Source organism: Ochotona curzoniae, unplaced genomic scaffold, assembly GCF_017591425.1.
Source record: "Ochotona curzoniae isolate NIBS_2020 unplaced genomic scaffold, NIBS_Ocur_1.0 contig_2404, whole genome shotgun sequence".
Classification (NCBI taxonomy): Eukaryota; Metazoa; Chordata; class Mammalia; order Lagomorpha; family Ochotonidae; genus Ochotona; species Ochotona curzoniae.
This window is the reverse complement of record NW_024465451.1, coordinates 6433660-6453223: the sequence shown is the minus strand read 5'-3', so window position 1 is coordinate 6453223 and position 19564 is coordinate 6433660. Positions and strand designations below refer to the sequence as shown.

Below are 19564 nucleotides of genomic sequence, written 5' to 3'. Positions count from 1 at the left end.
GATCCATAGCAGTTCTAGAAGGAGCATCCCAGCCCTGAGCTCCGACTTCACTTGGCCACTTGGGAGCTATGTGAAACGAGACAAGTTCCCTCATTTTCAAAGAGGGATAACATCCACCTCATAGAGTTCTTGTGACAACACAGTAGCATCAGATGAGTTAGCGTATGTACCTGTGCCTGGCACAACCCCTCACATGGCAGCAGTCTAGATTTGCAGTTTCCTGCCTCACACATGTCCATCTTCTTCCCAAGTTCCTCCTGCCCCTCCAGTAGCATCATCCTTCTCCCAGGCACAAGGGTGAATGTGTCCTTCACTTGAGTAACACGTCAACTTCCTTTCCCTGCCTTCCATCCCCTTCATCTGTAATCCAGGCCACAAATCCAGATTACTCCAACAGCTCTTCTGTTCATAAACTCAGTAGGTGTTTATGGCAGATGTCTTAAGCCGGGTGTTATCTGATCTCCCTGGCTCCAGTCTGCTCTCTCTCACTGCCATATTGACCGATCTTGCCTCATCATTACTTCTCCATGTCAGCAAACCCCAATTCCTGCCACATCTAGTTTGCATTGTTTGCCTGTCTTTCTTTTATTTTTGATTCTACTTCTTTGCCTGTCTTTCTCCCTTTTTTGAAAGATTTATTTTTTTATTGGAAAGTCAGATATATAGAGAGAGGAGGAGAGACAGAGAGGAAGATCTTCCATCCATTGATTCATTACCCAAGCAGCCACAATGGCCAGAGCTGTGCTGATCTGAAGCCAGGAGCCCGGAGTCTCTTTTGGATCTCCCACGCGGGTACAGGCTCAAGGCTTTGGGCTGTCCTTCCCCAGGCCACAAGCAGGGAGCTAGATGGGAAGAGGGGCCACTAGAATTAGAACTGGTGCCCATCTGGGATCCCGGTGCTTGCAAGGTAAGCACTTAAGCTGCTAGGCTACTGCACCACTCACCCCGCCCCCGCCCGGCTTTTTTTTTTTTTCTATTGGAAAGTCAGATTTACAGAAAGAAGGAGAGACACAGAGAAATCTCTTCCATCCACTGGTTCACTCCCCAAGTGACTACAATGGCTGGAGCTGAGCCATTCCGAAGCCAGGAGTTTCTTCCAGGTCTCCAATGCAAGTGCAGGGTCCCAAGGTGCCTGTCTTTCAAAAACCTGGAATACCATTCACCCTGCCAGATTTCACCCAACCTTATTTCCCACCCTCTCCAATAGGAACTATTCTTCAGCTACTCCCCTCTTCCTCCCAGGAAAAGTATATGCCCATTGCTACCCTCACACTCCCCCACACAACACTCTCCTCTAGAATGCATGTTGTCTGCCCGCAGCCAGACCGGGCCCTGTCACTGTCTCAAGGTCCTTCTCAGGACTCCTTCTGCCATGCACCTATGTTGACCACTTTGGTCCTCCATGTGTGGTCATATCACATATGAGACTTGCTGATATCTTGAGAAGTATTAATCATCACTTGACATTGTTGTAGAGGGCCTGGCACGATGGCTCACTGGCTAAATCCTTGCCTTGCAAGCGCTGGGATCCCATATGGGCACCAATTCATGTCCCAGCTGCTCCATTTCCCATCCAGCTCCCTGCTAATGGCCTGAGAAAGCAGTCGAAGATGGCCCAAAGCCTTGGGACCCTGCTCTTATGTGGGAGATCCAGAGGAAGCTCCTGGCTCCTGGCTTCGGATCGGTTCAGCCTTGACTATTGTGGTCATTTGGGGAGTGAATCAACAGATGGAAGATCTTTTTCCCTGTCATTGCTTCTCTCTGTAGATTTGCCTTTCCAATAAAAATAACTAAATCTTAAAAAAAAAAAAATTTGTGGAACAATTCATGTGGCCACATTCACAAATATCATCTTTTTTTAAAAAATATTTATTTATTTTTATTGGAAAGGCAGATATACAGAGAGGAAGATCTTCTATCAGATGGTTCACTCCCCAAGTGACCGCAATGGCTGGAGCTGAGCCAATCCAAAACCAGGAGCCAGGAGCTCTTCCAGGAGTTCCTTTTTTTTCCTCACACACCTTTTTTTCTCATACTACCTTTTTTTCTCACAGTGTCCTGGGGTGGGCAGTGACAGACAAGGTCGCCTGAGCAGGACAGTGAGCCCAGATTGGACTCAGCAAACACTCAGCTGCTTAGTCACCAAGCAACTCTGACTTTTGCTGTCCTGGTCTCATTTATTTTATTTGTGTGTGATTTGGCAGCTCTATGACCTAATGACCATGGCTTTCAAATACCAAGTCCTGCTGTGTCCCCGGCCCAAGGACGTGCTGCTGGTCACCTTCAATCATCTAGATACCATCAAGGGCCTCATCCAAGACTCCCCGACCATCCTGCACCAAGTGGATGAGACTTTCCGACAGCTGACAGAAGTAAGTGTCACTGATTCTGCCTTCCACTCCATCAGGAACAGGTGAGACCGGACAGGGGGAGCAGCGGCAAAGTCTCACTTCCCTCCACCATCCGAAAGCTCAACAAGTAGGGCAGGCATGTGGCACCGTGGTTGAGATGCCACTGGGAATGCCTGCATCCCATATCCAAGTACGTGGCTTCAAGTCCCAGCTCTGCTCCAGATTCTAGCTTCCTGCTGATGCACACCCTGAAGGGTGATGGGTTCCAGCCACCTACCTGGGAGGCCAGATTGAGTTCCCCACTCCTGCCTTGAGCCTGACCCTGCCCTGGCCTTCTGTTGGTGGATTTTGGGGAACGAACCACAAGATGAGAGATCTGTTTCTCTTGCTCTCTCCCACCTCCTTGCTTTTCAGGTAAATATTTAAATATATATATATATATATAAACTCAAAACCTACAAATAATTTGCTAAGGTGATAGGCATTATCATCCTATGCCTTCATACTGCTGCCTTCAAAATTCAGAGCAGAGCAGGCATCAGCCTAGTTGTTAAGGTAGGTGTTTACGTCTTGCACTGGAGTTCAATTCCTGGACCTGGTTCTGAACTCCGGCTCCCTGCTGATTTAGATCCTGGGAGTCCACAGTGATAGCTCAAGTAGTTAGGTCCCTGCCACCCACGTGGGAGACCTGGGGTAAGTTCTCAGCTCCAAGCTGTGGCCGTGGCTCAGCCCCAGTTCTTAAAGACATTTGGAGAATGAACCAGTTTACACCTCTCATCTCTGCTTTGCTCTCAAAAACTCAAAAAGAAATCCTTCAAAGAGCAGTGATGCAAAGCAGAGCCTTTTTTTTCCCTGCAGTTTTTCATAAGAGGAGCTGGTGGAAAATGTTCTCTAACACCCAGGGCCCAGCCTTTCCAGGTCTACAGAGACTGGGAGGGACTAGGGTCACCCCGCTGAGCTGGTCCGTTTGTCTGTCTGCTGCAGAAGGCTCTTGTGCAACTCCTCTCACCTCAGCCACTGTGTCCTCTCCTTGTTTATCTGACCTCCGTGCCTGAGCCCTCACTCACCCCTGCTTGACCTTTGGCAGGTGTACTGTGGCCTGCCTGCCGGCGAGTTCCAGCTGATCCGTCAGACGCTTCTCATGTTCTTCCAGGACCTGCACATCCGAGTAAGTGAGGGCGCTGCCCCGGGAGCACCCTGCTGGGGAACAGAGGGAGTCCTCAGGGCAGACAAGAGAGGGCATTGTGTCTGCCAGTGATGTTCTTCCCCCGGGTTTGGTTCCATGATGATCAATGAGTAGTCCAAGGAAGACAGCAGTATCGTCCCTCTCTCCCAGTCACCCTACAAGGTGTCTTTGAGATAACTTCCACCCCAGCTTCTCCAGAGCGGAAAAAGAGTGCTCCTCAGCTGACCCGATGTCAGATCTGGAACCTCTCTTCTAGCCTCATCGTCCTTGACTTCCCTGGTGTCTGACGCTGCCGAGGGCTGCCAGTCTACTCATAGGCTTTCTTGGCCTCTCACCTTGCTGGCATTTTCATGGCTGCACGCCATCCTGGTCTTCCCTCCTCTCTGCCATCTCACGTTCCTTCCTTCCTGTCTCCAGGCCTTCCTCTCCTCTCACCACTCACGCTTTACTCACCAAGATCCTCTTTTCGTCCCGATACCTGCTGCTCTGTGACTCCTGAGCCTAATCTCTACTCCGCCCTGGCCCCACCCCCTGCACTGCAGACCCCACCACTGTTGCCCACCAGGGTCTGCAACTTCATGTCTGTGCTGATTTCTTTCGAGAGCAGCACCTCTCATCCACACGTTCAGCTCAGGACCAAATTGCCGTCTTTGATTTCCCAACTTTGATCTTTGTCCACTTGCAGCTAAAGCCCATTGGGTCTGCCCATTCTCTCACTCTCTTTGCCTTCCTAGGTCAAGTCCTCATACTTCTTATGGCATGGCTTCTTGCCTTGCCCTCCTTCCACCTTCCATGCCTACTCCTGATAATTCTACGCCCTCACTCTGTTTTACATTTTTATTTTATTTGAGAAAGAGAACATTCCCATCTTCTGGATCACTGTCTAAACACCTTACAGTGACCAGGGCTGGACCAGCCTGAAGCTAGGGGATAAGAACTCTGTCCAGTCCTCCACATTGGGAGCCAGGATCCCACTGCTTGAACCATCCCCTCCTGCTTCCCATGGTGCACATTAGCAGGAAGCTGGAAATAGAAGTAGAATCTGGACCCAAACTCGTAGAGGTTGCAGGCATACCCAGCAGCACCTTAACCAGTGGGCCAAACACCTGCTCTCATCCTGACTTTTAAAAAACACATTCTGGGGCCCGGTGCGGTGGCGCCATGGTTAAGGTCCTCGCCTTGCACGCCCGGGATCCCATATGGGCGCCAGTTCTAATCCCGGCGGCCCCTCTTCCCATCCAGCTCCCCACTTGTGGCCTGGGAAAGCAGTCGAGGACAGCCCAAAGCTTTGGGACCCTGCGCCCACGTGGGAGACCTGGAAGAGGCTCCTGGCTTCGGATCGGCATAGCATTGGCCGTTGTGCTCACTTGGGGAGTGAATCATCGGACGGAAGATCTTCCTCTCTGTCTCTCCTCCTCTGTGTATATCCACCTTTCCAATAAAAAAATAATAATAATAAAAATAAGAAACACATTGTGAGCTCCTGAATTTCGAGCCTGTCTCTCTTACACAAGTCTTTTTTTCCATCCCATAGCACAACAGTCTGATACATGAAAAGCTCCAAGCCCTGGAGTTCATCACTCCCATGTCTGAATCCCATCTCCAGCACCAGCCCACAGTCCTCGGGCAAATTGCTTCTCTTGAGCCTGGGTTTTATCATCTGCAAATCATAACAATAGCATGAAAAACTCCAATACCTAAAATTTTACTAACTAAAGCTGAGTCTGTAATAAATATGTACTGGCTTCGGGAGGGATGTGCACAAAACTGGCCATGGTGGTTGCCTCCTGGGAATGGAGAGCTGTGTAGAGTACAAGGGCAAGACTCACTTCCCATCAGATAGATCGCTTCAAAACTTTTGCATTTTGTACCTGTGTATGCATGACACAGTCACAAAATAAAGCTCAGGCCAAAAGAAGAAATTGAAAACGTTTCATGCCTGACTGCATTTCTCACCAAGAAAGAGGCAAAATGTTGATTCTAATGCCAAATTCAATTTTTAAGCCTCATGAGTAATTTTATTTGCTATGGATGGAGCAATAACATTCATATAAATTAAGGTCTCTAATAGCCATCGATTATCATAAAAATATGAAGATGCAAATAGGACAAAGTTTTGCATTAAATTTAAGACACCAATTTGAAAATATTGAAAGTTCTGCATTGTATTGTTATGAAGACCCTGCGTATTGGGGCATTACTTTTATGGGTTGCAGTAATATGTGCAGCCACATTGATTTCACAATTCTGACAAGATAAAATTCAGTGTAATGAGTAGACTTTCCTAATAATAATTCTATAGCAAAATCTTTAAAATGTATTAACCTGCAAAACATATTAAGCTTTAATTGCTAAACAGGCAGGCAATAGAACAGCAGGTATTTATCAAGAAAAATAGGAATCCCATAGCCTGACAATATTCTGCCACTGATCTGGAACCGCCAGGCTGGTTTTCCAAGTCTGGTCTGTAACGGTATTTCTGCTCAGCTGCAGTTTGTGATTGTCTATTCAGACTTTTCTCCTCTTTCAAAATACTCTTGATGGTTTTTAGATCTGTTAGCAGAATCAAGTATATCAGGAAAACACAACTCTGCTCTAATAGCTCCTTACTCATTGTTTTAACCAGAACAAATAGAAAACTGCTCATCCGGTAACCAAGCTTTCTGGGCTCACGAGTCAAGATGAAATGACCCTAATGTGGCCAAGGGCCTACCCTTCTCACCAGCATCTGAACAGAGAGCAATTCCATCTGCAGTCCTTATTGGTTACCTACAGCATCTCTAGCCCCCACACCCTCCAGCCCTGCACAAGGCCTCCAGCGTCACCTGCTGAAGGTTGGGCCCTGAGTCACCTCCCTCTCCCGCACTTTCATTCCCACTCATGCATCTTCCATCACAGGCCTTCCTCTTATTCTTTCTGTTGTTTCCAATCATACAAATATCTGTCCATCTTAGCTGCTTCCTGGGATATTCCTTACACCTCCACTCTACTTGTTACTTGGAAGCAACTCACAACCCCAACAGTCTAGTGAATTTCATCAAATGCCTACTATATGCCAGGTGCTGTTTTAAGTGTTTATGCTTAAGTGAGCAGGAGAGTTCCATTCCTGAAACAGTTATGGCCCAGCAGGGAGATGCAGGGGAGAGCAGGTCAGTCTTGGTCCTGCCCTGAGAACTGTTAGAAGATGGTAGCACAAGGAAAAGCTGAAGAGGGCAGCCAGCACCAGGTGTTGCTTGCATTAGACCAGCATTGTCCCACTGAACCTGCTATGACAATGGAAATGTGCTGTCTGAGCCACACGTAGCCTGGGAGCACTTGGAATATGTGGCTAAGAAACTGAATTTTTAACTGTGTTGGACAGGAGATCTTTAGAAAAGTGAGCCAAGAGCAGCCTTTCTAGAGATAAATACATAGTTGAGAATGCATCCTACAGAGAGCCCGGGGAAGAGCATCTAAGCTGATGGGAGAGCGAGGTAAAGCCCCTTAGATGGGAACAGGAATGACATGCTCCTTGGACAAAGGGAAGCTGCTGTAGCTATCACATGCCCTCCTGGGCAGGCGTGAGGCTTCCAGTGAATATAACTATGTGGTGCGACCCTAAGTAGAAGAGGTGCCAGTCTCAAGTCAGCTGGTATTGCTCCGTCGGCTTAGCTTTAGGCCCTAGGAAGGGGTTTGTTCTAGGAGCAAACAAAAGAGAAAGAGCATTTTGGGGCCAACACTGTGGTACAGAGGATTAAATCACCACTTGGGATGCCTGCATCCCCTGTCAGGATGCCTGCTGTGAGTTTGTTCCTCCGTGTTTCTGATCCAGCTGCTAATGTGCACCCCGGGAAGCAGCAGACCGTGGCTCAGATCCTTGCCACTGTTGGAGACCCAGCTAAGTTCCAGTTTCCTGGTTTCAACCTGGACCAGCCCCATCTGTTCCAACCGTTTAGAGACTGAAGCAATGGATACAAGATGTGTGTGTGTGTGTGTGTGTGTGTGTGTGTGTGTGTGTGTGTGTGTGTGTGTGTGTGTGTGTGACCCTTTCTCCTTTCCTTTCTCTGCCTTTCAAATAAGTAAAAAATGAACTTAAGAAAAGCTGGGTATAAAATGAACAATTCTATTCAAATTTGCTTTGCCCACTAGACATCGCAGTAACAATGTGACAAGCAGTTAAACCTGCCAACCTAGAACTGAGAGGAGAGATCCAGGTGGAAACTGTCAGCATCCAGCACAGGAGATGGCTGACGTCTTCTGGCCCATTGATGACTAACAGAATCTTGACTTTGTTCCTCATGGCCTCAGGCACTACATATATGTATGTGTGTGTACATATATGTACACATATATACATCTTAAAAGATTTATTTACTTATTGGAAAGACAAAGTGACAGTCACTCCCCAAAAGACTAGAACAGCTAAGCCCAATCAGATTCAAGAGCCCAAAGCTCTTGACCTCCTCGATCTTGTCCCTACAAGCCCACCTCCTGCCGTGGGGGCTAGGGTCGGAAGACAGCAGCGCAGGCCATACCCTCCCTGGCACCTACTAGCTTGCTGTTCTGCATCGTGGGAGTGATGGCTGCCTGGCACAGTCATGAACTGCGTGTGACCCTAGTCTCCTGGGCAAGGCCTCTGAGCAGAGCCTCGGTTAACAAAATGCCCTGCATGACCTGAGACCAGCAAGCGGGGTGCTCCCTGGAGGATTAAGGTATAGGCAGTGGACACTGGGCCCCCATCCCTTGCTTTTGCACTGCTCTGGGGAATCAGGTCACAGGTCACAGAAGGAACATATTGGGAACCCTGTGCTGGCCCCCGAGCTGGACTGCCCACAGCACTCTGTCTACTTCACGCAGCGGCTGTGAGCCAACAGGGGTGACTGACAGACCTGGGTGCAAGTGAGGAGGTTGCCAGAGCTTAGCCACCTCTGCCACCTGCCCACACCTCCGTCTCCCCCAGCCCACTGTCCAGCTTCATCTGTGTTGGTCCCCTTGCCACTGGGCCTCCAAGCCAGGCTCCTGGGTGAGCTCTCAGTGCCCAGTAGCCAGCAGTGACCCCTGGCCTTGGCCAGGCTTCCCTGAGCCCAGACCTGCAGGCCCGATGTGCAGTCTGGTGTCTGGGTGTGAGTGTGGCTAGTTCGTGTGTGTGTGTGTGTGTGTGTGTGTGTGTGTGGATTTTAATGGAATACAGGATTAATGTAAATAGCTTTGGGGGAACAGACTCTAATCTGTTACGAATGTGACCACGTAGACTACTTTACGGTGCTGATGCTACACTAATAAACCCAGTGGGACACTCCCGGACAAAAAAAAAAGGAACACTAATCTCCATAAAGGAACACTAGTGTCTGAGTCATCGACTGCTGCTTCCCAGAACTTCAGCAGGCAGTGAGATTGAAAGCAGAGTAAACAGGACTTAGACCCGTACCCTAGTACAGGATACAGCCAAAATGGAATGTGGGCATCCGTCTCGAAGGCTTATCCCACTGCACCACAGTGTACTCTGGACGTTTTGTTATTGTTGTTGTTTTAGTGGGTTTTCACCAGGACAGTGAGAAAATAGGGGAAGGATCAAAAAGGACACCTTAGGTAGTGGGTAACATCTCGATAACGTCCCTGCATGGGTGGGAATGAGGGAAGCCATGGGCAGGGCAAGCAATTGAGCTTGGCTGGAACAAGGTACAGAGAGGGATCAGGCCAGCTGGACACTGTCTAGTAGACAGTAGAGAGCCAGTGAAAGGTTTCAAGCAGGATAGAAGCATGTTAGAAGAGTCTTGTTGCAGTAGGAGGAAGGATGGATTAAAAGCAGCAAGAAGGAAGGCAAGGAGAGCAGGTAGGAGGCTCCTACAGTAGGCCAGACAGCAGGTAAGGGAGTCTGCCATCGGTAACTATAGTCGAGGCAGAGAGGCAGATACAGGGAGTGACCACTGTTAGATTGTCAGGGCCCAGTGACTCACTAGCTATGGGAATAGGATGGGCTGACTTGATGTGCTGGCATTGTCATTCGCTGAGATTGGGAACTGTGAGGAAGAGCAGGTTGGGGAAGGAAAAGACAACCCAACCTGTGTGTAGAGCGGGGCCACTTTGGGCTGCGTCTACTGGAAGCTACGGATGGGCCTATCTACAAACAATAGGATAGTGGGTCAGATGCCCAAGGAAGAAAGGCAAATTGGAACTCAAGATCTGGAAGCCATTAGCACTGGAGTAAGATAGTAGATGAAATCAGGAGGGAAGGAAGAAAGGAACAAGAAGAAAAGGGCAAGAGAGAGTCACAGCTACAGCTGGTGTCAGCAGAGGGGCAGGACAAGCACAGGCCTAACGCTCCTGTCCTGCCATGGGCAGAGACACAGGTCAAGCACAGATGTACATATGATCCACAGTTGTGTACTTTAGATCTACCAAACCTTCATCAGCCTTGTTAGAATTTCCTTCTCATTGCCAGACTCGCATGGTTCAGCCACAGAACCTCAAGGTTAAAACTTTTTTTTAGGGCCCAGCGTGGTGGCGCAGTGGTTAAGGTCCTCGCCTTGCACGCCCGGGATCCCATATGGGCGCTGGTTCTATCCCGGCAGCCCCGCTTCCCTTCCAGCTCCCTGCCTGTGGCCTGGGAAAGCAGTCAAGGATGGCCCAAAGCTTTGGGACCCTGCACCTGCGTGGGAGACCCAGAAGAGGCTCCTGGCTTCGGATCGGCATAGCATCGGCCTGTTGCGCTCACTTGGGGAGTGAATCATCGGACGGAAGATCTTCCTCTCTGTCTCTCCTCTCTGTATATCCGCCTTTCCAATAAAAAAAATAATAAAAATAAATCTTTAAAAAAAAACTTTTTTTTAAGATTTATTTATTTTTATTGGAAAGTCAGATATATAGAGAGAGGAGGAGATAAAGATCTTCCATCTGCTTGTTCACTCACCAAATGACCGCAATAGCCAGGGCTGAACATATCCAAAGCCAGGAGCCCAGAGCCTCTTCTGGGTTTCCCACACAGGTGCAGGGTCCCAAGGCTTTGGGCCATCCTTGACTGCTTTCCCAGGCTACAAACAGGGAGCTGGATGGGAAATGGATCCGCCTGAGTTAGAACCAGCGCCCATATTGGATCCTGGCACATGCAAGGCAAGGACTTTAGCTATTACGCTATTGCGCTGGGCATAAGGTTAAAAACTTTTTAAGGGGGCCTAGTATCATAGCCTAGTGACTAAAGGCACCTTGCATGCACCAGGATCCCATGTGAATGCTGGTTTTTATCCTGGCTGCTCCACTTCCCCTCCAGCTCCCTGCTGTGGCCTGGGAAAGCAGTCAAGACAGCCCAAAGTCTTGGGAACCTGTACATCTGTGAGAGACCCAGAGGAGGCTCCGGGCTCCTGGCTTTGGATTGGCTCAGCTCCAGCCATTACATCCCACTTGGGGAGTGAACCAGAAGATAGATCTTTATCTTCTTCTCTCTGTAAATCTGACTTTCCAATAAAAAATAAGTAAATCTTTTTTAAAAAAAGAACTTTTTAGGGAATTGACATCTTTGCAAAGTTAAGCTGCTGCCTGCAACACTGTCATCTCATATCAGCATTGATTCAAGTTCCAGCTACTCCACTTCCAATCCAGCTCCCTGCTGATGTGCCTGGGAAAGCAGCAGAGGATGGCCCAAGTACTTGATCCCCAGCACCCAAGTGGGAGACCTGGATGAAGTTCCTGGATTTTGCCCAGCCCAGCACTAGCTGTTGCGGTCATTTGCTAAATGAAACAATCAGTAGACAGAAACATCTTTTTCTCTCTATAACTCTGTCTTTCAAAGTAAACAATTAAAGAATATTTTAAAATAAGATAAAAGCAACTAAATTGAATTGATGTTAAGTAACTAAAAATAAGACGAAATCGATTTAGTCCTTCTCCCTGAAACATGACTGCCTGTTGCTGAAGTGGCTCCTTCCACATCCACCTGCCTCCTCCAGGCCCAGCTTCAAGCCGGTGGTCTCCCCTGCCACGCCACAGGCCTGTGCCGGCTCTCCTTCGTGAGCTCAGATGCACCTGCTACCTACCATGTCCTGCTCTAGTGTTACTTCCCTTTCATATCTGTGTCCTGGGTCCAGTTACGTGGTACTCAGAGTGTTAACTAGCAGTTATTGAGCACTTAAGACAAATCAGACTCTGCTTTTATCCCCCAGCCAATGTAAGTCATACCAATCCATTGAGTAGGAACCATTATTATCCCCAGTTTGCCCAAGAGAGACTTGCTGCACAGAAAAGCTATTTTGTTTTTGTTTTTAACCAAAATCTCAGGCTCAAGGAGCAGCCAAGTTGTTATTTGAGCCCACTCTAGCATCAGTCGGCCACACTTTGTTACAAATTCCTAACAATTGGCACTTCGGCTGTTTGCACAGGACAGAGGCTTATTCTTTTCTTTAAAAAAGTATTTGTTTTTATTGGAAAGTCAGATATACAGAGGAGAAGAGACAGAGAGAAAGATCTTCCATCTTCTCATTCACTCCCCAAGCATCTGCAACGGCCAGAGCTGAGCCAATCTGAAGCGAGGATCCTCCTGGCAGGTGTAGGGTCCCAAGGCTTTGGGCCTTCCTCCACTGCTTTCCCAGGCCACTGGGATTAGAACCAGCACCTATATGAGATCCCAGCAGGTGCAAAGCAAGAACTTTAGCCGCTAGGCTACCACACAGGGCCCAGAGGCTTATTCTTGATGACTTCACTAATACACAATGGTAGAGTTTTAGTGCCGGAAGTTTATCTCATTTCATAGATGTGGAAGCTAAGATCCAGTAAAACTAATGAATTGGTCTAGTCTGTATAGGATTGTGTCTGTGAGTAACCGTAACGTCCACAGTTGGTGCCCACACCAGGGAGTGAAAACAAGCAAGTTTCAGTCACGTAAAAGACCTTCAAATTTTGATGTCAGTGGGATCCACCTGCTGTGCCCCACCCCCGTCCTGTGGCTTAGAGCGCAGGTTCCAGAGTTAGAAACAGGAATTTGCATCCTTAGCTCCTCCCCTGGGAACTGGCCAGAATGAGGCTCTGCAAGCTTAAGGCTTACAGCTCCGTGGCAAGTTAGCAGGGAACCAAAGAACAGCTGTGGAATTTGGAATCAGACTGGTCTGGAGTTGGTTTTGAATCTCAGCCCTGCCTCTTATTTGTTCTGTCTGAGCAAGTGGCTTCACTCTGGCCCTCAGCTTCCTCATCTTTAAAAGGGGGGGGGGCAATACAACTCATCTGGAAGGTTTGCTGTTTGTGAAAGCCTTGCCACTCTGCAGGTAAGAGTTGTGATAGGTTTATTTCTCTCTCCTGACTGTTAAAAACATTCCCATACCGTCACACCTGATTTCCAACCTCAGAATGTTTGTGTCTGTGAAAGCATACCTGGAAAAAAAATGATAATAAAGTTGCACTTCTCCCCCAAGGTGTCCATATTTCTGAAAGACAAAGTGCAGAATTCAAACGGCCGGTTCGTGTTGCCAGTGTCCGGACCCGTTCCCTGGGGAACCGAAGTTCCAGGCCTCATCAGGTGAATTCCCACCCAGCAGGATTACCTGGCCAGCCCTGGGGTGCCAGGACACCAGGATGTGCAGTGCTGCTGAGCCCCTGGGGCCCTCCCAACCACTTCCTCTCCCCTCAGCAAAGCCACACTGTTTACACTTAGCAGAGGAACTCGAGAGAAGCCACTGGGTTCTCCAGAGCTCAATCCCTCATCTGCTAAGTGGTCACCATGACAGTGAGGAAGCAGGCAGTGCTGTGGCATGCTCATACAGTGCTTGGCTCGGTACGTGCGGCTGTGTGATCATTATTATGATCACTGCTAACGTTCTGGTTTTGAGGGAATGTGTGAGTTTCTTGTTGGCCCTATAGCACCAGGTATAACGAAGGGCTCCTTGTCTCCCTGAACCTGGAGCTCACTCCCTCATTGTCACGCTTTGTGTTGTATTGTAGAATGTTCAACCACAAAGGTGAAGAAGTAAAGAAGATAAAATTCAAGCACGGTGGGAACTATGTCCCTGCAACCAAGGAAGGTTCTTTTGAACTTCACGGAGACCGAGTCCTGAAACTGGGCACGAACATGTAAGCGAGCTCTTCCCTCCCTGCGGGAACTCAGGGTCAAGCCAGGGAGGCCATTTCCTTCTAAAACCCATGCTGGTTTCGGCTTTGAGAATCCCTGCTGACAGCTGGAATCCTCTCCCCTTAGATACATGCCCACAGAGCCCTGACATTTTCAGAGCACACCCAGGCACTCCAGACACAAGGCAACTCATTTCATCAACAGATTGGAAGGATGTATCATCTCTTTTATTGGGGGCGGGAAGTGCTATTTACTATTTATTTGAGGGGGAGAGAGCTCCCATCTACCTGGTTCAGTCCCCAGGCAATCACAGGGGCTAAAGCGAGAACACAATCCAGGTCTCCGCGTGGGTGGCAGGAATACAGTTCCTTGAGCCATCAGCAGTACCTCCCAGGGTCTGCAGCAGCAGGAAATTGGAGTCAGAACTAGAGCCTAAACTCAAACCCAGGCACTCTGATGTAGGATACAGGCATGTACATAGAGAGAATTTATCTGAATATATACACATTATATACCACATATAAATGACATATATATAATATGTACATTACATACACAAAATAGATTTGAATATATGTACATAATGTATATATGTATATATACATTATATATATCATTTATATATAATAAATGATGTATACATTACATATAAAAATAATTATTTGAAAGAATAACTTAGGGCCCAGCACAGTGACCTAGTGGCTAAAGTCCTCACCTTGAACACGCCAGGATCCCATATGGGCACTGGTTCTAATCCCGGCAGCTCCACTTCCCATCCAGCTCCCTGCTTGTGGTCTGGGAAAGCAGTCGAGGACGGCCCAAAGCCTTGGGACCCTATACCCACAGGGGAGACCCGGAAGAGGCTCCTGGCTGCTGGCTTTGGATCGGCGCAGCACCGGCCATTGCAGCCACTTAGGGAGTGAATCATCGGATAGAAGATCTTCCTCTCTGTCTCTCTTCCTCTCTGTGTATCTGACTTTGCAATGAAATATAAATAAATTTTTTTAAAAAATAATAACTTAGATCTTGCATCTGCTGGTTCACCGCCCTCCCCCCCCCAAAAAAAAATAGCTGCCACAGTCCAGGCTGAGCCAGGCCAAAGCCAGGCTCTCCCATGCGGGTGACCCGGGTCCAGCATGAGCCAGCACCTGCTGCTTCCAAGAGTGCTCATTAACACTGACCTAGAATCAGAAACAAGTCTCAAATCTGGGCACCACAGGAAGGGCTGCAGGCACCCCAAGAGGCTATGCCAGCCCGCTGCCCCCTCCCAACAAACACCTTCTTGGATGCTATTTAGTGTCTCAAAATAGAAGACTTGACCTCTGTTTCCAAGTTAAAAGGAAGTCAGGGGAAAGGTCTAGATAATGTGGCCATTTCCTGTTGACACCAGGTACAGCCTGAACCCGCCTGTGGACACCCACACGTCTGGAGCATCAAAGAAGTCGGCCTCACGAGCCCAGGTGAGTTTCTGCCTTACCTCGACCACAGTCCCCGCAGTTTCTTTCCAGATACAGCAATCTGCATAGGGAAATGGGGACAAATGGCCAAATGGGGACACTTGACATGTCAAAGCTAGCCAGCATTTCCCCCATCAGTTGCAGTTGTCTCCACTCATCCTTACAACTACACAGGATTTGTCTTTTAATGTTTGTTTTCATCTGCATGAAGAGGAGTAAGAAGCGATAGAGTCCATCTTCTATCCACTGGCTCACTCTAAATGTCTGCAGCAGCCAGACGAGGGACAGACTGAAATCAGAGCTCTTATCTGGGTCTCCACATGGATGGCAGGGACCCAAGCCCTTGGCTACGTTATCCAGTGCCTCTCAGGACACATCAGCAGGAAGCTGGGGAGGGACAGGGTAGCTGAGTCTTAAGTAAATGCTCTGATAGGCAATGCTGGTGTCCCAAACAGTGGTTTAAGCCACTGTACACAACGCCTGCCCCAACACAAGTTTTAATTGTAGCTTTTCTTTCTTTTTTTCTTTCTTTCTTTTTAAAGATTTACTTGTTTTTGGGCCCGGCACAGTAGCCTGGCGGCTAAAGTCCTCACCTTGAACACACCAGGATCCCATATGGGTGCTGGTTCTAATCCCGGCAGCTCCACTTCCCATCCAGCTCCCTACTTGTGGTCTGGGAAAGCAGTCAAGGATGGCCCAAAGCCTTGGCACCCTGCACCCACAGGGGAGACCTGGAAAGGCTCCTGGCTTCTGGCTTCAGATTGGCACAGATTGGAAGATCTTCCTCTCTGTCTTTGCTCCTCTATATATATATATCTGACTTTGCAATAAGAATAAAATAAATCTTTTTTTAAAATTATTTCTTTTTACTGGAAAGGCAGATTTACAGGAAGAAGGAGAGACAGAAAAATCTTCCATCCACTGGTTCACTCCTCAAGTAGCTACAATGGCTGAAGCTGGACCAATCCAAAGCCAGGAGTCAGGAGCTTTTTCCAGATCTCCCACATGGCTGCAGGGTACCAAGGCTTTGACTCATCCTCTGCTGCTTTCCCAGACCACAAGCAGGGAGTTGGATGGGAAGTGGAGCAGCCAGAACATTAACCGGTGCACATATTGGATCCCGGCGCTTGGAGGACTAGTAAGTTGAGCCAGCACATCAGGCCCTAAATGTACTTTTTTGTGAATCTGCCCAGTGGTCTGACTAATTAGGTAGTTTCAGACTTGGCTCAGCAGTGAAATAGCACTGTATCAGGGCCGTTAGGTTCGTGACTGCTGAGCCCAGCACTCTCCAGAATTCTGATCATTAAACTTCCCTCCTCCATGCCTCCTTACGTAGCAGTGTGGCAGCTCCATTCAGATGGGGGGTCGTTTCTTTTTTTTTTTTCTCTGAATTTGTTCTTTATAAACGTTCATTGCATTAACACCCAGTTAGCTGTAGAAAAATCCAGTTACTCAGCACAGCACATGCTTCTTGAACCACAGCTGGGGACTGGGCACCCTGGGCCACAGCACTGATGTGATCCCATCCTGAAGGGACCAAGAGTACCCTGGGAAGAACAGTGACAGAAACATTACTGCCACGAGGTGGGAGACAAGCCTGCTGGTATTCTGACCACAGGGCTGTGCCAAAAGATACCTGCTCTGTCCAGAGAGGCAGGCATAGGGATCAACAGGACTCTTCAGGGACTGGCACTTGGCATAGTAGGCTAAGCTGCAGCACCAGCATCCCATAGGGGTGCTGATTCGAATCCTGGCAGCTCCACTTTTGATCCAGCTTCCTGCTGATGTACCTGGGAAAGCAACAGAGGATAACCCAAGTAGCTAGGCCTCTGCACCCACACGGGAGACGTGGGAAGAAGCTCCTGGCTGCTGGCTGCGGCCTGGCCCAGTCCTAGCTGTTTGGGCTATTTGGGGAGTAAACCAGCAAATGGAAGATCTCTCACTGCCTTGTCTCTCCTATCTCTATAGCTGCCTTTCAAATAAAAATAAAATAAATTGCTTAAAAAATAAAGCTTTCCAGAGGAGGTGGAAAATACAAGTGGGGTTCTCCAGTGGGTAAGATGGTCCACAGCAGAAGCTGAGGAAGGGGTGTACAGAATGAGGTGACTAAAGATGCTAAAGAGGCAGAGACACAGCAAGCTAGGGAGCATCGCCGTGGTGTAGCCAGGCACAGGCAGGGCCATCAGGGCCTGATTAGGAGAGGGGCTTAAACAACCATAGGCTTTGCTCTTTAGGCGGGAAGCACAGGGGTTTGTTTCCAGCAAGGAAGAAATGAGACAAGAGCTGCGTGCATTTCAGATGATGTGACGCAGTGGATTTGAGGGTCAGCATGGCTTTCCTAATGTAGGAACCATAGGAGAAGGGTAGGTCCCACGGGTGTGTTCTTCCCGGCCATCACCACCTGGGGGCAGTGTAGTAGCTCCTCCTTAGCTCTCAGGACTGCCTGAGGCCGCCTGTCATGCCCAGGGACCTGGACAGGCTAAAGAGGAAATAACATTGTTCTTCCTATTGGCAGTATGGAAACCGCTGTTGCAGACCCGGGTGGCTTTTCTGTTAAGCCTGCTCCCAGGCCCAAAATTCCTGGAAAGAATTTTGCTTCTGCCCTGTGTGGTCATCCCTCTCTGGTTGGGGTACCAGCTGGCAGCAAGGTGATCACTTTCTTGTGGTTACACAGCATGCCTTTGCTTCTGCAGGAAAACATCCCTCCAAATCCACTTGCTAAGGAAGAGCTGAATTTCCTGGCCAGACTGTTGGGAAGGATGGAGATGAAGAGCCCCAGCGGCCCTGAGCCAGGGTTCCGGTTGAACCTCTTTACCACAGATGAAGAAGAGGAGTATGTTTTCAGCTTGTTTCTCTAAAGACACAAAATGGCAATAACAAGCCAGGGATACTAACAGATAACCAGATGTGAACCTCATAAGTGAAATCCCAGCTCCGTCCAATAGCCTTGGTGAAGAACCTCCTGGAGCCATTGCAAAGCAGGGCTCTGACATCATATTTAGCAGAGCGTAACAGAGCGATGTGTATTGGACACCAACATGATTGTACTAGAAAGTTTGGTAAGAAACTTGAGATTGAGGCTGGACCTTGATGTCTGGGATTACAAAGCCCAGTACCAGAGCCGATAGCAGTAGTAGTTTACCAAGATATCCACAGCTCTGTGTGCCTTATCCAGCATCCTACGTGCATCAGCTCATACAGTCCTCTGCACAACCAATGGTCAGAGCATGGTCTTCTGTTTCCCACTGGTTGTACTTTTCTGTGTGGCAGGGATGATGGGAGGTGCTAGGGACACAAAAGCAGCATGTAAGACCCAAAGTCCTGCCCTCAGAGCCTAAGTCATTCCATTGCTGTGTCATGAATGCCCCAGTGGAGGGCACAGTGACTGACAGGCCTGGCACACTGAACGAGCTGGCATTCTATCTGGGCCTTGGAGTTTGCCAAGCAAAAGAAGCAGAAAAGCATTGCGGGCAGAGTTGATTATGTGCAGTGGCACAGGGACGTACCAGGACTTGACTTTGTGGGGTATGGGTTGCATTGTTTGAGGATGAGCTGGAAAATTGGCAGGAATCAGCTGATGAGGCAGAAAACCTAGATCCCTGTGTTATACCAAGAGCCAGTTTGCTAGGCTAACGTGGAGTAGACCCAAACCTTGTTCCTGTCTCTTTACTCTCTTATCCAGACAGGCAGCGCTAACCAGACCAGAAGAGCTAGACAACAAAGTTATCAACATACAAGCTACCCAGGTGCGTACAGGGAACCCATGGGAGCTAATTACTCCCCTGCTCCTCACCTGTCTCCCCAATCAGCCTGCAGCTGGTCAGTCCTCATCCCGACAAGCGGGCAACCGAGTGGCATCCCAGAAATGAGACCAGCAATGATTTAGCAATGACTAAATCAACAACCTTGCTACACGCAGAAGTGTCCCTGCCCACACATCCTCCTCAGCCCGTCACCTCTGCTCTCTCTTCCAGGACCAGCAACGGACCGAGGAGCTGGCCCGCATCCTGGGAGAACTGGAGGTCACCGAGCAGCCAAGATGGAGCACCAGCAAAGGAGATGACCTGCTAGCCATGATGGATGAGTTATAGCCACTTGGCCGTCCAGGCACACCCCTCTGCCCCAGGAGGGAAGCCGCTGGGTGAGGACACGCCTCCATCACCCACCCCACCGCTGCCCCGCACTGGGGAAGGGCCAGGGTCCAGCCTGCTGCTGCTCGTTCTCTACAAAGCAGAACCATTTCTTGCACTGCCCATTTCTGTGATGAACTCTGAGACTTTGCCTGAGACGGCACCCTCCCCTCAAAGGCCCCCACATACGCTGTATTTTCAACAAAATAGAGTCTGGCTTTGAAACTACACCCTCACCGTGTTCTTCCTGAGTCCTTGGCAGCCAGCCAGGGTGTCCCAGCCTGGGGGTCTGAAAGGAGCTGCTCCCAGCGTCATTTTCATGTTCCATGCTCCCCCAACTTTGCTCTGCAGTACAGACCTCTCACAGACACCCGTGAGCCATCCCAGAAACATCACAGACTCCCGAGTGC

The 19564-nt window shown here is 48.9% G+C and overlaps 1 protein-coding gene across 4 annotated transcripts in view; it reads left to right on the top strand.

The window, feature by feature from the left end:
• Positions 1 to 19310, top strand: part of OSCP1 (organic solute carrier partner 1) — a 43161-nt gene extending 23851 nt beyond the window's left edge. For 2 of the 4 annotated variants that reach the window (XM_040974215.1, XM_040974213.1), the window contains 8 exons: positions 2205 to 2372; positions 3439 to 3519; positions 12915 to 13018; positions 13441 to 13569; positions 14958 to 15027; positions 17718 to 17857; positions 18707 to 18770; positions 18999 to 19310. In XM_040974215.1, coding sequence (XP_040830149.1) covers positions 2205 to 2372; positions 3439 to 3519; positions 12915 to 13018; positions 13441 to 13569; positions 14958 to 15027; positions 17718 to 17857; positions 18707 to 18770; positions 18999 to 19115 — 873 coding nt within the window. In that variant the 3' untranslated portion in view covers positions 19116 to 19310. Of the gene's footprint in view, positions 1 to 2204; positions 2373 to 3438; positions 3520 to 12914; positions 13019 to 13440; positions 13570 to 14957; positions 15028 to 17717; positions 17862 to 18706; positions 18771 to 18998 lie in introns of all 4 variants that reach the window. The other 2 variants (XM_040974216.1, XM_040974214.1) reach the window with 1 other exon arrangement.
• The last annotated feature ends 254 nt before the right edge of the window (positions 19311 to 19564 follow it).